The sequence below is a fragment of the Salvelinus alpinus genome, chromosome 1, assembly GCF_045679555.1.
Source record: "Salvelinus alpinus chromosome 1, SLU_Salpinus.1, whole genome shotgun sequence".
Lineage (NCBI taxonomy): Eukaryota > Metazoa > Chordata > Actinopteri > Salmoniformes > Salmonidae > Salvelinus > Salvelinus alpinus.
In genome coordinates this window covers 62,483,225-62,496,812 of record NC_092086.1, presented here as the reverse complement: position 1 = coordinate 62,496,812, position 13,588 = coordinate 62,483,225, and the positions used below count along the sequence as shown (strand labels likewise).

Below are 13,588 nucleotides of genomic sequence, written 5' to 3'. Positions count from 1 at the left end.
AGTGTTGACTAGAAGTGGGCGGTGGCTGTGTGTATAAAAGCCCTCTGCCGAGGAGCAGACGTTACTTTCGGTGGAAGTTTGAGAGAGAGACACCAACCAAAGGCATCTACAGCCAGCCAGCTTCACAGCTCTACTACTGCAACAGTACTACTCCTCTTCTTCCAGCAAACATGACAGAGAGACGCATCCCCTTCAGCCTGCTCCGCACCTCTAGCTGGGACCCCTACAGGGACTGGTACCAGGGCAACCGACTCTTCGACCAGTCCTTCGGTATGCCTGCCCACGCAGAGGGGTTACCCTCCTTCTCCAGCACCCACTGGCCCGGATACATGCGCCCCGCCCTCAGCCACGACCTGTCCTCTGCCGGCTTCATGCCCTCTATGATGCCCCACCAGCAGAGTGCAATGATGCCCTTAGTCTCAATGATGCCCCAAGCCCCAATGATGGTCCAGGCCCCCATGATGGCCCAGGCTGGGGCAGCATCGTACGCCCGCGCCCTCTCCCGCCAGCTCAGCACTGGCGTGTCTGAGATCAAGCAGACCCAGGAGGCCTGGAAGGTCACTCTGGACGTCAACCACTTCTCCCCTGAAGAGTTGGTGGTCAAGACCAAGGATGGCGTGGTAGAGATCACTGGTAATAAACTCATATCTCTATCTAGCTTTGGCTCTGTCTCTGTCTGTATCTTTCTCTCTCCATAGCTGTGTTTACACAGGCAGCACAATTTAAAAAAAAAAATTGTTTGACCAATATGATCATCGCTGAAAAAGAACTGATGAGAAAATATCTGATGTGAATGGTCAAACGATCAGAATTAGGCTGCTTCTGTCTCACTGGCTCTGTCTCTGTCTGTCTTTCTTTCTGTGTGTCTCTGGCTCTCCCTTTCTCTGTATCTGTCTCTTTCTCTCCCTGTGTCTATGTGTCTGTCTCAGTAGACAAAATCAGTAGAACTTTGTAGCTACCACAGTACATTAAATTGACTTCATAATATGCAGAATTTGTTTATGTGCATCAAAACATTTTATTTTATTAGAATGAATAAAGTATCTGTGTATAGCGGAGCTGATTTCTGTTTTGCATCTCTTAGCATCATAATGTTTTATTTAACCTTTATTTAACCAGGTTAGTCTCGTTGAGATAAAAATCTATTTTTCAAGAGAGACCTGGACCTAATGAGTTTTAGTGGGTATATGTTACACATGCATTTAACGATGAATGAGGTACATGAGATGTCTCACTTACTAAATACTACTAAGCACACTATAGTGCTTCACTTGTCATAGTAAGTGAGTTGTTGCTGTGACATGGAGGACAGTGAGAGTAACACTTGTTGTAGCCCCATGTTGATTGTTTTATGTGAAAGGCTTAGCCCAAAGTCACATCACATAACATCACAATATATTACACAGACATGGTCTCTGTAGACCAAAGGGCTGGAAGGAGGGGAAGATGGACAGAGGGAGAGAGGGGAACAGAGCCCATAGATTCAGAGCCCATAGAGACATTATTCACATTACAACAACAGAGATATGTATTGTACTGTACACTAGTGGAAGTAGACCATTACAACAACATCAAGTGGGTTTAACGTTGTGTCCAAACCCATTTTATTGTGTTATATATGCTAGTTTTGAGTAGACTATTACAACAATAACATTGTTTTATAGTGGGGACTTGGGCAGTATGTCCAAACTGTAAACTAGACTTACAATAAGTCGCCTAGTGGTTAAGAGCGTTGGGCCAGTAATTGAAAGGTTGCTGGTTTGAATCTCTGAGCCGACTAGGTAAAAAATCTGTGCCCTTGAGCAAGGTACTTAACCATAGTTGCTCCCGTAAGTCGCCCTGGATAAGAGTGTCTGCTAAATGAATCAAATGTAATAAGGACCCTGTATTTTATGTTGAAGTATAACATACACTGTTAGGGTTAGGGTGTACAAACTGTAGATTGGACTTAAAATAACACTTTTTCATCTTGGCATTGAATATCTTCCCTTACTTACTTGTTGATTAGTCTGGAACAGAAAGTACTTTCAAGGACCTGTATTAATAATGTCGGAGAATAGTTAATGATATCATCAAATCCATGAGAGAACCCAGACCCTCTCTGGTACCATATCCACTCAAAGAGACAGAGACAGAGACAGTCAGAGACAGAGACAGAGGGAGAGGGAGAGGGAGAGAGGGGAAATTTATCCATGACTCACTCTCGCTGTGTCTCTGATCTGCTACTTTAAATGGGCTGCTGGTCCAGTTCCAGAGCGTATTCTTGTTCTCTCCTCCTCTAGCGGCAGACGGCTATGATCAACAAAGCTCTGACACTGGGAATGAACACTGCATCCTTGTATAGTTCCTTATAACACTTGCACGCTTCTCATGTTCCTATCAAAGCTGAGAAACTGGTGTGGCTGTTTATCAGTGTTTGATAAATGCCTGGTTAAAGGCCCTTTCACAGCGTTGTAGTCCTGCAGGAAAGGGGACTGGTCCCTGTGGCAAACTCCTATTATCAGATCAGCTGTTGTCATAACATAATCATAACAAAAAGATATGCTGTCAGTATTTCAAGCCTGTCATGTGTATTTGTAGGGACCTGGTGAGAGACATAGAGATATAAACCAGTTGGCACATACACTCAGTGGACAGTTTATTCGGGTCAAGAAAATGGATCGCTCCTACTGACAATGAGTCACGTGGCTATATAAAGCAAGTAGACAAGCATCGAGGCATTCAGTTACTGTTCATTGAACGTTAGAATGGGCAAAATGAGTGACATAATAGACTTTCAATGTGGTATGATTGTCGGTGCCAGGCACGCTGGAAAATGGTCGCCCTCCTGGGCTTTTCACGCACGTCAGTGTCTAGGGTTTACCGAGAATGGTACAACAAACCAAAAACATACAGTCAGCGGCAGTCCTGTGGGCGAAAACAGCTCATTGATGAGAGAGGTCAAAGGAGAATGGCAAGAATTGTGCAAGGAACGCACAATTCAATCCTTGTCACGGATGCAGCAGCAGAACCCACACCGGGTGGAACCCACACCGGGTTCCACTCCTACTAGCTAAAAACAAGAAGAAGCAGCTCCAGTGGGCACGCGATCACCAACACTGGACAATTGAGGAGTGGAAAAACATTGCCTGGTCCAACGGATCCCGGTTCCTGTTGGGTCATGCAGAGTCAGGATGGCAGAGTCAGGATTTGACTTAAGCAGCATGAGTCCATGGACCCATCCTGCCTGGTGTTAACGGTACAGGCTTGTGGTGGTTGTGTACTGGTGTGGGGAATGTTCTTCTGTCATACGTTACGTCCATTGATACCAACTGAGCCTCAATTGAAAAACACAGCGTATCTGAACATTATTGCTGACCAAACCCAATAGAGCATCTTTGGGATGAGATGGAATGGGATTTTGAATGTACCGCCGTCCAATCTGTAGCGACTGCGTGATTCCATCGTGTCAGTATGGACCAACATCCCTGTGGAATGTTTCCGACACCTTGTAGAATCCATGCCTCGAAGAATGCAAGGTGTTCTGGATGCAAAGGGGTGTCTGACCCGATACTAGATGGTGTGCCTAATAAATTGGCTACTGAGTGTACATCACACAGGTAACACGCTAGGGAACGTGTCAAAGGGGACATGCATGTACAGTACAGACACCAGGCAGGGGGACAGGGACAGGGACGTGACATCTATTCTCAACCCCTTGTCCAACAGAAAAGAAGGTTTTACTAAAAAAACGAGCAAGGAAGCTTGTGTTTTTGCACAAAATAACATTTATACACAGTGGTCATGGCACATGAAGTGACTGCAGTCTCCAGTGTGAGACAGGGCTAAGACTGACCCGTGTGTGTTTTGTGTCCACAGGCAAGCATGAGGAGAGGAAGGACGAGCATGGATTTGTGTCCAGATGCTTCACTAGGAAATACACGTAAGTAACACAACGAATAACCCATTGTTGCACAACCCGTCGTAGCAATTTTGTCACCATGCTGAAAAAGGCATCATAAAAATGTGTGTAGTGTCTCTGTCAATGACTGGCCAAAATAATGTCTCTCCCATTTGTTTCAATGTTGATTTCATCAACAACAAAAGTCTATTTTCACTGGAGGGTTGATTAAAGCTACTTCAAAGCTATTCCTAAATCTTCTGCTACAGAAATTGGTTGCTTATGCTACTTCATGGCAGCTTTTGTCAGCTTTCCGTCATATGCTGCATGCTCCAGGATTAGTCCAGACTCCAGTGATACTGTTATCATGGGTCTGGTCCTGTGAGCCTCTTTTGGTTGATTGGTCAAGCCTGCAGAGGGTTGAGTGTAGCGGAAGGCTGAGCAAAGCAACACCGGCGGCGACTGACTGTTTGTATAGTACAGCCAGCCGTCCTCCCTCTGGGCTGAGCTCCATGGGTCTCTGTATCGCCATCCATGGGCCACTACATATACCATTACTCTGACAATCAATACTGCCCCACCAGCAGACTGGAAAGCTTATAATAAATGAAGGTTCTATCAAATTACATTTCAAGAAAATGAAGATGTCTCAGTAAAGTATTTTATAGGCAGCATCCAAATAGAAGCCTTCCTTACTTGCTTAGGCTCATACTCCCCCTGGAGCATAAGCCATCGATAACAGCTTTCCAGCGTATCTGGTCTTGTACAGTAACCTGACTGTGCTGTTGTCTCTCCTCCCTGCTCCAGACTGCCCCCTAGTGCTGAAGCTGAATTTATACACCAGTGATTCTGAATAAAGTTGATATCAAATTACATTAAAGATATGGTATATTGCGAGATAAAAGCACTGTCTGCCTCAGTAAAGTATTTTTGTACTGTACAGTAGCCTGACTGTGATGTTTCCTTTCCTCCCTGCTCCAGACTGCCCCCTAGTGCTGAAGCTGAATTTATACACCAGTGATTCTGAATAAAGTTGATATCAAATTACATTAAAGATATGGTATATTGCGAGATAAAAGCACTGTCTGCCTCAGTAAAGTATTTTTGTACTGTACAGTAGCCTGACTGTGATGTTTCCTTTCCTCCCTGGTCCAGACTGCCCCCTATGGCTGACGCTGAGAAGGTGACGTCCACCTTGTCTCCTGAGGGAGTGCTGACCGTGGAGACTCCTCTGAACAGGCAGGCCATCAAGGCTGCAGAGATCTCCATCCCAGTCACCATGGGCAGCAGCAAGACCAAGCCCTACGACATGACGATGAGGAAGGGAAGTGGCAATGGGCACCAACATGATGAGCATCATGAAGAAGAGGAGTGAAACTCCAAACATAAACACACACACTCACACTCACACACACATAGTAGACACAGATGAAATGGTTAGACAGAAAGAGAGAAGGTAGGCAAAACTGTGCTAATTCCACACCTATTGTATAGTTACAGTAGGCTCTGGAAATGCATATATAACGTTATACGTTTCACGTGTGCTCACACTAACACCACTTGCATGCTCTATCCCACACTGCAGTAATTACTATCTGCATTTGAGTCAAGCAACAACAACAAAAAACAGTTACACACACACACATACACACACACTCTCCTCATTCCTATTATGCGCTTGCTAGGAACTGAAAACGATTAGATCTGCAAACAGTGACTGCAGCCCTGCTGTCATCATCATTCTGTGCTTGCTGCCTCTCTCTCTCTCTCTCTCTCTCTCTCTCTCTCTCTCTCTCTCTCTCTCTCTCTCTCTCTCTCTCTCTCTCTCTCTCTCTCTCTCTCTCTCCCTCTTTCTGCTTACAGACATTAACACAGCCAAGAAGAGCCAGGACACCAGTGATACTGTAGCCTAGTCCCAGATCATTTTGTTGACAATGACCATAGGAGTTGGAAAGACTGTACAAACTGATCTGGACCAGGCTAGTGATACACACAGAACACCAAAGAACCAATAAGGTCAGCACATGGGCCTCTGACTATTACACTCATAGAAATTCTATTCATTCTTTTTCTATGATTTCACCATCCTCTGACTGTTACTGGCCAATCACTGTTGTTAAAATATGGTCTAAAATACTGGTCTGTACTGTAGTTGCATTTGGGAAGCTGTACCCACGTATAACGGTGAATAAAGAAAAATCGTAATAGCTCGGGCCTCCTTTATCTGTTATCTCTTCTATTTAGGTAAGATGCGATCTGAGTGATGTAGCACAATTATTAACATGTTGTTTTGAATAATATGATTTCAATTATGTCATATTTTTGTTGTGGCGGTGGCATCAGTAGCATCTGACAATCTACCATGTGTTAGTCTGAAGATAAATGCTGTAGAGAGAACGAGAGAAAGGAGCGATAGATATCAGGTAGATAGATGGCCAGACCGGAGATTGAGCAACACTGCGGTAAATCACATCCCAATACACATGATGGGGTGTGATGGTCACTGACTGTGTCACACTTTGTCACACACCTGTTTCCATGGTTGCAGGTACTGTAGAGGACTCACACAAAGTGTTGATCAGACCACTGTGGAGAAACACAGGACTGGCATTAGAAAAGGAAATTGTGAGAGGAAGTGTTAAAATCCCTACCGCCACTGTTCCTACATGGTTATACCATGCCTTAGTACATATACACACACACACACACACTACACGCACACACACAGTCACTGTCCCCTCCAGCAGCATGGTATTACCTAATGCCATCTACTGAAGTTCCTGTGGTAGTAGGCTACATTCAAAATCACTCAAAATGTAAGTCTATGCTGTAGATTTGCCATTCTGACATTTTCCCTAGGAGGCTGAATTAACTTACTACTACAGTTGTTTGGTTTTCTCCAACCTTCATCCCAGTTGGAAAGGTCTGTCTGAGTTGGCGGTGTAGTAGAAAGAGGCTAGTTGTTGTTTATTTCCAACTTTCATTCTCTTCCACTTGAAACCCAGGCAGTGTACTAATGCACACGCTCCCTAGCTCTCCTCGATTGCTATTTATAGAGTAAGAGGACTGCTTTTTATTCTCTGCGCTTCCGGGCAACTTCTCTGACTACACTAGGAAGAAATCTGATGAGCACCAGGATTTTTTTTCTTTCCCTATCGAGTGAAAAGTTGTTGTTGGCCAGGCATTGGCATCTTGACCACACGCCAGGGTTGGGCGGTATCCAGATGTTCATACCATCCTACCATTTCTGTACCATACCGGGGTATACAGTATTAACGGAAGTGCACACAAATGGCTCTATTTCGAAAAAAACGAAACAATTTAGACATCAGGGATTTTGCAATGAGTAGGTCCGGAGACATGTTGGACAAAACCCAATGAGTCGATGATGGCTCCGAAAGCCTTTTGGAGTGGGTGAATATTAAAGTCGTCAAAAATTAGAATATGGTCTGCCATGACTACAAGGTCCGATAGGAATTCAGGGAACTCAGTGAGGAGCGCTGTATACGGCCCAGGAGGCCTGTAAACAGTAGCTATAAAAAGTGATTGAGTAGGCTGCATAGATTTCATGACTAGAAGCTCAAAAGATGAAAATGCAGTCACCTTTGTTTTGGTAAATTGAAATGTGCTGTCGTAAATGCTAGCAACACCTCTGCCTTTGTGGCATGCACAGGGGATATGGTCACTAGTGTAACCAGGAGGAGAGGCCTCATTTAAGACAGTCAATTCAACAGGCTTAATAATAAGCCATGTTTCAGTCAGGCCAATCGCATCAAGATTATGATCAGTGATTAGTTCATTGACTATGACTGCCTTGGAAGTGAGGGATCTAACATTAAGTAGCCCCATTTTGAGATGTGAGATATCACAATCTCTTCAAAAATGACAGGAATGGAGGAGGTCTTTATTCCAGTGAGATTGCTGAAGCGAACACCGCCATGTTTTGTTTGCTCAACCTAGATCGAGGCAGAGACACGATCTCAATGGAGATAGCTGAGCTGACTACACTGACTGTGCTAGAGGTTATAATTAACTAAGCAGTGGCGTAGCATGCAACACCGCAGCCCCGAGGTGAGGGTCAACCATGTTATGGTCAACCATGTTAATTTATTAGGCACTTAATAGGCACTTACTATAGTCATTCTATAGTAATTTTAACCTCTTGAGATGAGAAAACATGTTTTTTAGGAAGTTGAAGCTCTTTATGATCATGTTAAAATTAGGCAAAATCAAACGTTTTTGGGGACCAAGTTATACTTCTGAAAAGGCACTGAATTGGTTGAACGACTCATTACAGTATTTACTGCAGAGGGAGCTTTGTGGAAGTTCTATTTCAAAGTCACTGATAGGGCAAGACACTGAACTTCAGTCTTCTGCTTTTTTCTCGTATATGACTTACCATTCCCATTCCATTTTAATGTCTTGTTAAATTAGCAATCTCTATCTCATCTATCCTATCCAGCTGCAGCCACCCAGCCAACCCTAAGCCAGAGATATTCAGGGCTCGATCTCCATCTCTCAGCCCTGTGTGTGTGTGGGGGGGGGCACAATTAGCAATCGGCCCTCTTATTGGCTGCTTCATCCCCCGGATCCCTCTCCATCCTCCCCGATCCTCCCTCCATTCTCCCTCTATCCTCTCCACCCAGGCTGACAGGTCTAAGTAGGCCAGCTCGCTAAAGGCAGCAGCCCCCTTAACATGATCTGGAGACAATGTTTATAAATGCAAGGTGGGAAAGAATGGAATTTGTTCAGATGCTTTCCCCACCGCTCTCAGAGGCATCACTTCTGTATCTATGTTACAGTACCAGTTAAAGATGGACTCTTGGTAATTGAGCCTTTTTGGACTGCACTACACCGCACCACCAGCAATCGCCTATAACTACATTTAACAGGCAACATAAAGCCACAGCACCTGTTCACTGTAACATATAACTGTCAGGTAGAGGAAAGGCGAAGACAACCAGCGTCCACAGACGATGCCCCTTTCACACCCAATAAACAAATAAGTTCCTCCCTGAACTCACTCACCACATAGGACAACATCACCCTGAGAAAATTGATTTCAGAATGTTTGTGAGAGGCTGCACCATCAGCAGTACTCTGTGACCAAAAGTGAACACTCACTCCCAAGATCAGATGGATACACTCCAGCAGAGATGTCTGAGAACACAGGGTCACAGAAGCCAGTCGGGCCGCACAGCAGCCTGCAAGACATGAGGACAGGAGACACCTTCCTTATCTGGGAACAAACCAAGAATCCTCTTACCATATTAGTTTGTGACATGATGATGTATGGGGTCTTTTTCTGCTTGGAGGGCTGAATCCCTGTTGGAAATGCAATCCCATCAATCCTGTGTCTCAGACAGTAACAGGCAAAGGTAACCCATGATGACACTGACTGTGCCATGTGCCCCGTTGTTAAAATGTTTTGAACGTGTAAAAGTATGGTTAGGCCAATGCGTTTAAAATGGTCTGATGGCTTTGTAAGATATATGCCATGTGTGTGTGAGAGAGATATATGAGAGAGAGAGAAAGACACACACACACACACATACACACACATATCATATAATGCACTACTGTATCTGTATTAGTCATTCTCCCTCTTGCTGTGTATAATATAATGCATACCAGCAAGCGTGTCCTCATCTCTACCCCTCACTCCATCCCTTACTATATACGTTTATGCCCCCTCCTCTGTTTGTGCCGCTGTGAGGAGAGAAAAATGAGTAAGCAATCCTGCTCTCTGTGATGAGGGCACTTCTTCACAGAATAGTGTGAAGTGTAGGATAATGAGTAAAGGAGCAAATGAGAATGGGAGCAAAGGAAGGAACAGCCTGGACTCAGACTGAATGACAGCTGCATCAACCAATCCCTGCAGTTTATTATGGGCATCAACCAATCACTTCAGCAGGTTGTGGGCATAAACCCATCACATCAGCTCGTTGTGGGCATCAACCAATCATGTCATTTGTCTAAGAGACCCCTTTAGATAGGCTTCTAGTGTATAGGAGGGTTGTAATTTAAATCAATGGTAAATCCATCAGACAAATGCGCTAAGTGTTGTGTGTAGGATAGGACTTTTAACGGACAGAAAGACATCCCAGCTCAGCTATGCTGTCTCTGAGTAGCACATGGATGGAGGCCTTTGTGTCGAGCAGAAGTTATGTCATGAATGAACATCAAATCCTATTGAGAGAGTGGCTGTGGAGGAGGGACATGAGGATGAGCCTTTTGTTATGTAATTATCATCTGCAGACTTTGTACTTTCAGATTTTTTAAATATTTTTTTTATATTATACTTAAAAAATATATATACTGTATATCATTCTGTGCATTTCCAAGCACAGAATGATAGATTATTTGTTTCAACTGTATCTTTCTGTTTCAACAGATAACCATTTCAGCTCCTGCAACAACTAGACATAAAGAGCACACTTCCTCCCAAATTCCAAATGAGCTTCAACACATCTAGCTTTTATCTCCAGCAAAATGGGGATGAGAGAAGTGTATGTGTCTGGTACAGTAGCCCTATAATGAGGAGGGCTGCTGCTGAGAGTGGGGGATGCGTATTCTAGCCTTAGCAACAGCAACTGGATTGGTGAGTGCTGATGCTCTAGCCCGGCTACCATTGGCTAAAGCTTTTACTGGAGAACAGTGCATGATAATACATCTTCTGAAAGAACTTCTTTGAAAAGAAACGGCTTAGTAGCAGAGCCAAGTGAGGATGCATTTGTGTCATTTCATGCTTCACCCTTTCTCACATGAGTAGTCTTTTTCCCCCCAATGGTAGGTAATGAATTTGACTGTCATCATATGAGAAGATATGATGGATATTTACAGTCATTTGCATCTGATACATTTTCAGTCAGTAAAGTAAAGCAATTTCAAAAACAACTGGGTATGTGCACTGATAGATACACGTTTTATCTGGCAAATATGAAAGCTCGGTGCCATTGTAATTTACTGGTAGCCTATGTGATGGGCCCCTTGTTCTCTGTCCATCTGCTGTTCTGGAATAGCCCTGCTCTACCGGAATCGTCTAGTGTTTCATCAAGTGCTTTTCTCCTTCCCCGTCTTCGATTGACTGTGGAGGAACTGAGCCTGTTACCAAAATCAATAACTACTATGGGGAATGAACACAATCTGCTTACAGATGGCCTATTGACTCCATTTTACTCAGCCAGATAGATTGTGCTTTTGACTTTGGAAAGGGGGTAGGGTTGGGGTTGGATGGGGGCTAGGCCCGGTTCAGTTCCTGAGGTAACGTTTCTCCCCTGAGGTACCGTTTCTCCCCTTCAGCATGAGGTGCTCTTCTCTTTCTGTCATCCAGAGCTAACGTAAGACCTAATTTCACCTAAGTATCAAGTCCAGCCTATACTATAACCTATACTGAGGCGAAGCCTGGCTCGTGTGTGTGTGTGTGTGTATGTGTGTGTGTATGTGTGTGTGTGTGTGTGTGTGTGTGTGTGTGTGTGTGTGTGTGTGTGTGTGTGTGTGTGTGTGTGTGTGTGTGTGTGTGTGTGTGTGTGTGTGTGTGTGTGTGTGTGTGTGTGTGTGTGTGTGTGTGTGTGTGTGTGTGTGTGTGTGTGTGTGTGTGTGTGTGTGTGTGCGCATATGCCCATCAACCTTGCGTTGAAAGAAATTGTATTCAGATGCACTTTCTATGAACCAACATTTTTATTGATACATACCAGTGTTGCATTTGTTGGACGAGAAAACATTGGGTTTCAGTCATATGAGGCATCTTAACCTTCAGCCAGGTCAGGGGCGATCATAATAGTAAGGTACAGAAGAGTCATACTTTTGGAATAAGATTTTAAAATCACAATCATATCTAAATGAATGGGAATTCATATTTAAATTCATGTCACATTCACATCTAATACTGTTTGCCGATTGCATTATAAATGTATTCATCAATTGTGATGGGAAACCTGCAGTATCTGCCATAGTTCTTTCTATCAAGATTTATTTGTTTATCTATGTTCATCCGTAATGTCCCCGTGACAAAATAGGTGTATATGGAGAATAGGCAAAAAATAGAAATAGGCAAACAAACAAATAAATACAATTACACTTCACTGTCTTAGCAGGGCAGACAACCATAATCATCACTGTGTTTCCAGGTCAGCTGAACAGGTCACAGTTTGATGATGTCACACTGAGGACAACCAGCGGTTTGGCTTTCAGGATGTGACATAGGCAGATGTTACATTAAACCGACCTTATGTGGTTGGATAAGCGAGTAACCAGCTTTCAAACTTCAGTTGAGAACTGTTGATGCCAGATGCTAGATTAGATGCAGCATTAGTTAAGAGGCCCTCAACAATCTGAGAGATAGCATTGGGTGGCACTGGAGGAAGCCAGGACCAAATGCTGCTTTTCAACATGACAGTACACTACAACACAATCTTAGTTAAGTTACTGCAGATTTTCCCCAGTAGAGCAACTCAGCGGCTTGCTGTTTCTTATCCAAAATGTATGTTATAATTTGTTAACACCAAACTATAAAAATATATATCTAGCTACCTAACTATGTACCTACTTACAATATCTATCTATCTATCTATCTATCTATCTATCTATCTATCTATCTATCTATCTATCTATCTATCTATCTAAAATCTACCTACCTACCTACCTACACTTAGAAAAAAGGTGCCATCTAGAACCTAAAAGGGTTCTTTGGCTATCCCCATAGGAGAACCCTTTGAAGAACCCTTTATGTTCCAAGTAGAACCCTTTTTGAGTTATATGTTCAACCCTTTCCACAGAGGGTTCTACATGGAACCCAACGGGGTTCTACCGGGAACCAAAAAGGTTTATCCTATGGGGACAGCCAAAGAACCCTTCGTGTACCTACCTACCTACAGTACCTAGCCATCCACGAACAACTGTACAACTGCATTGACAACAGATGCAACAGAGGTGTGTTCACAATATATGATAAATATCTCATTATATACTATATAAAATGCAAATGTAACTATATTTAGTGTACAATCAATGTATAATTATATCTATCCATCTATATCTTCCTTCCTTCCTACCTACCTACCTGTAGTGAACAACAGGTATAACAGTATAACATCTGCCTCTTTGTACTAAAACAGTATCCATTATATTGCCATGACAAAAATGGGAATCTAAGGAGCCCCGTTAGATTCATCAAGAAGAAGTAACATTGTAAGAACACAAAGCAAAACAGCATCAGAAAGTCATCTGAAAAGGCCAAACACCTACTGCTGTATATGACGATAGGAATTCAACAACAGCAGCACGGAAATGTGGTTAGAAGAGCTATGTAATATTTGAATGAAGTTGTTATTATCATTGTTGTTATTATTGTCTCTTGTGCAACCGCTACATTATTCACATTTAAGATAGCAGAAGACAGATGAAAGTAAAAATGGTATAAAAAAAAAACTATAATAATGTTTCATGAAAAATCAAACACTGTTCAATCTTGACTATGTCACAGCATAATGTGACATTAAAAGCACAAACAGAAAGGCGACTCAAATAAATGAAAATTTTTACAGTGTGATCATTCTACATCTACACTATATGTCACTCTGACAAAACCTCCAGACGGTAAGGTCGAAGGTGGGTTTTTTTGTTCGGCTTTTATTATAATTGTTTGGGATCCTCCGGTCTTTTGTTATGCAAAAGCACAAATACAAGAATTGCATGTCACTATAGCAA

General features: G+C 43.1%; 1 protein-coding gene across 1 annotated transcript; it reads left to right on the top strand.

The window, feature by feature from the left end:
* On the top strand, nt 1-6,087 carry LOC139582897 (heat shock protein beta-1-like). Its single transcript, XM_071413334.1, has 3 exons — nt 1-633; nt 3,859-3,922; nt 5,036-6,087. Exons 1-3 carry the CDS (start codon nt 171-173, stop codon nt 5,253-5,255), a joined length of 747 nt encoding a protein of 248 aa, XP_071269435.1. The 5' UTR covers nt 1-170; the 3' UTR covers nt 5,256-6,087.
* Nucleotides 6,088-13,588: the final 7,501 nt, after the last annotated feature.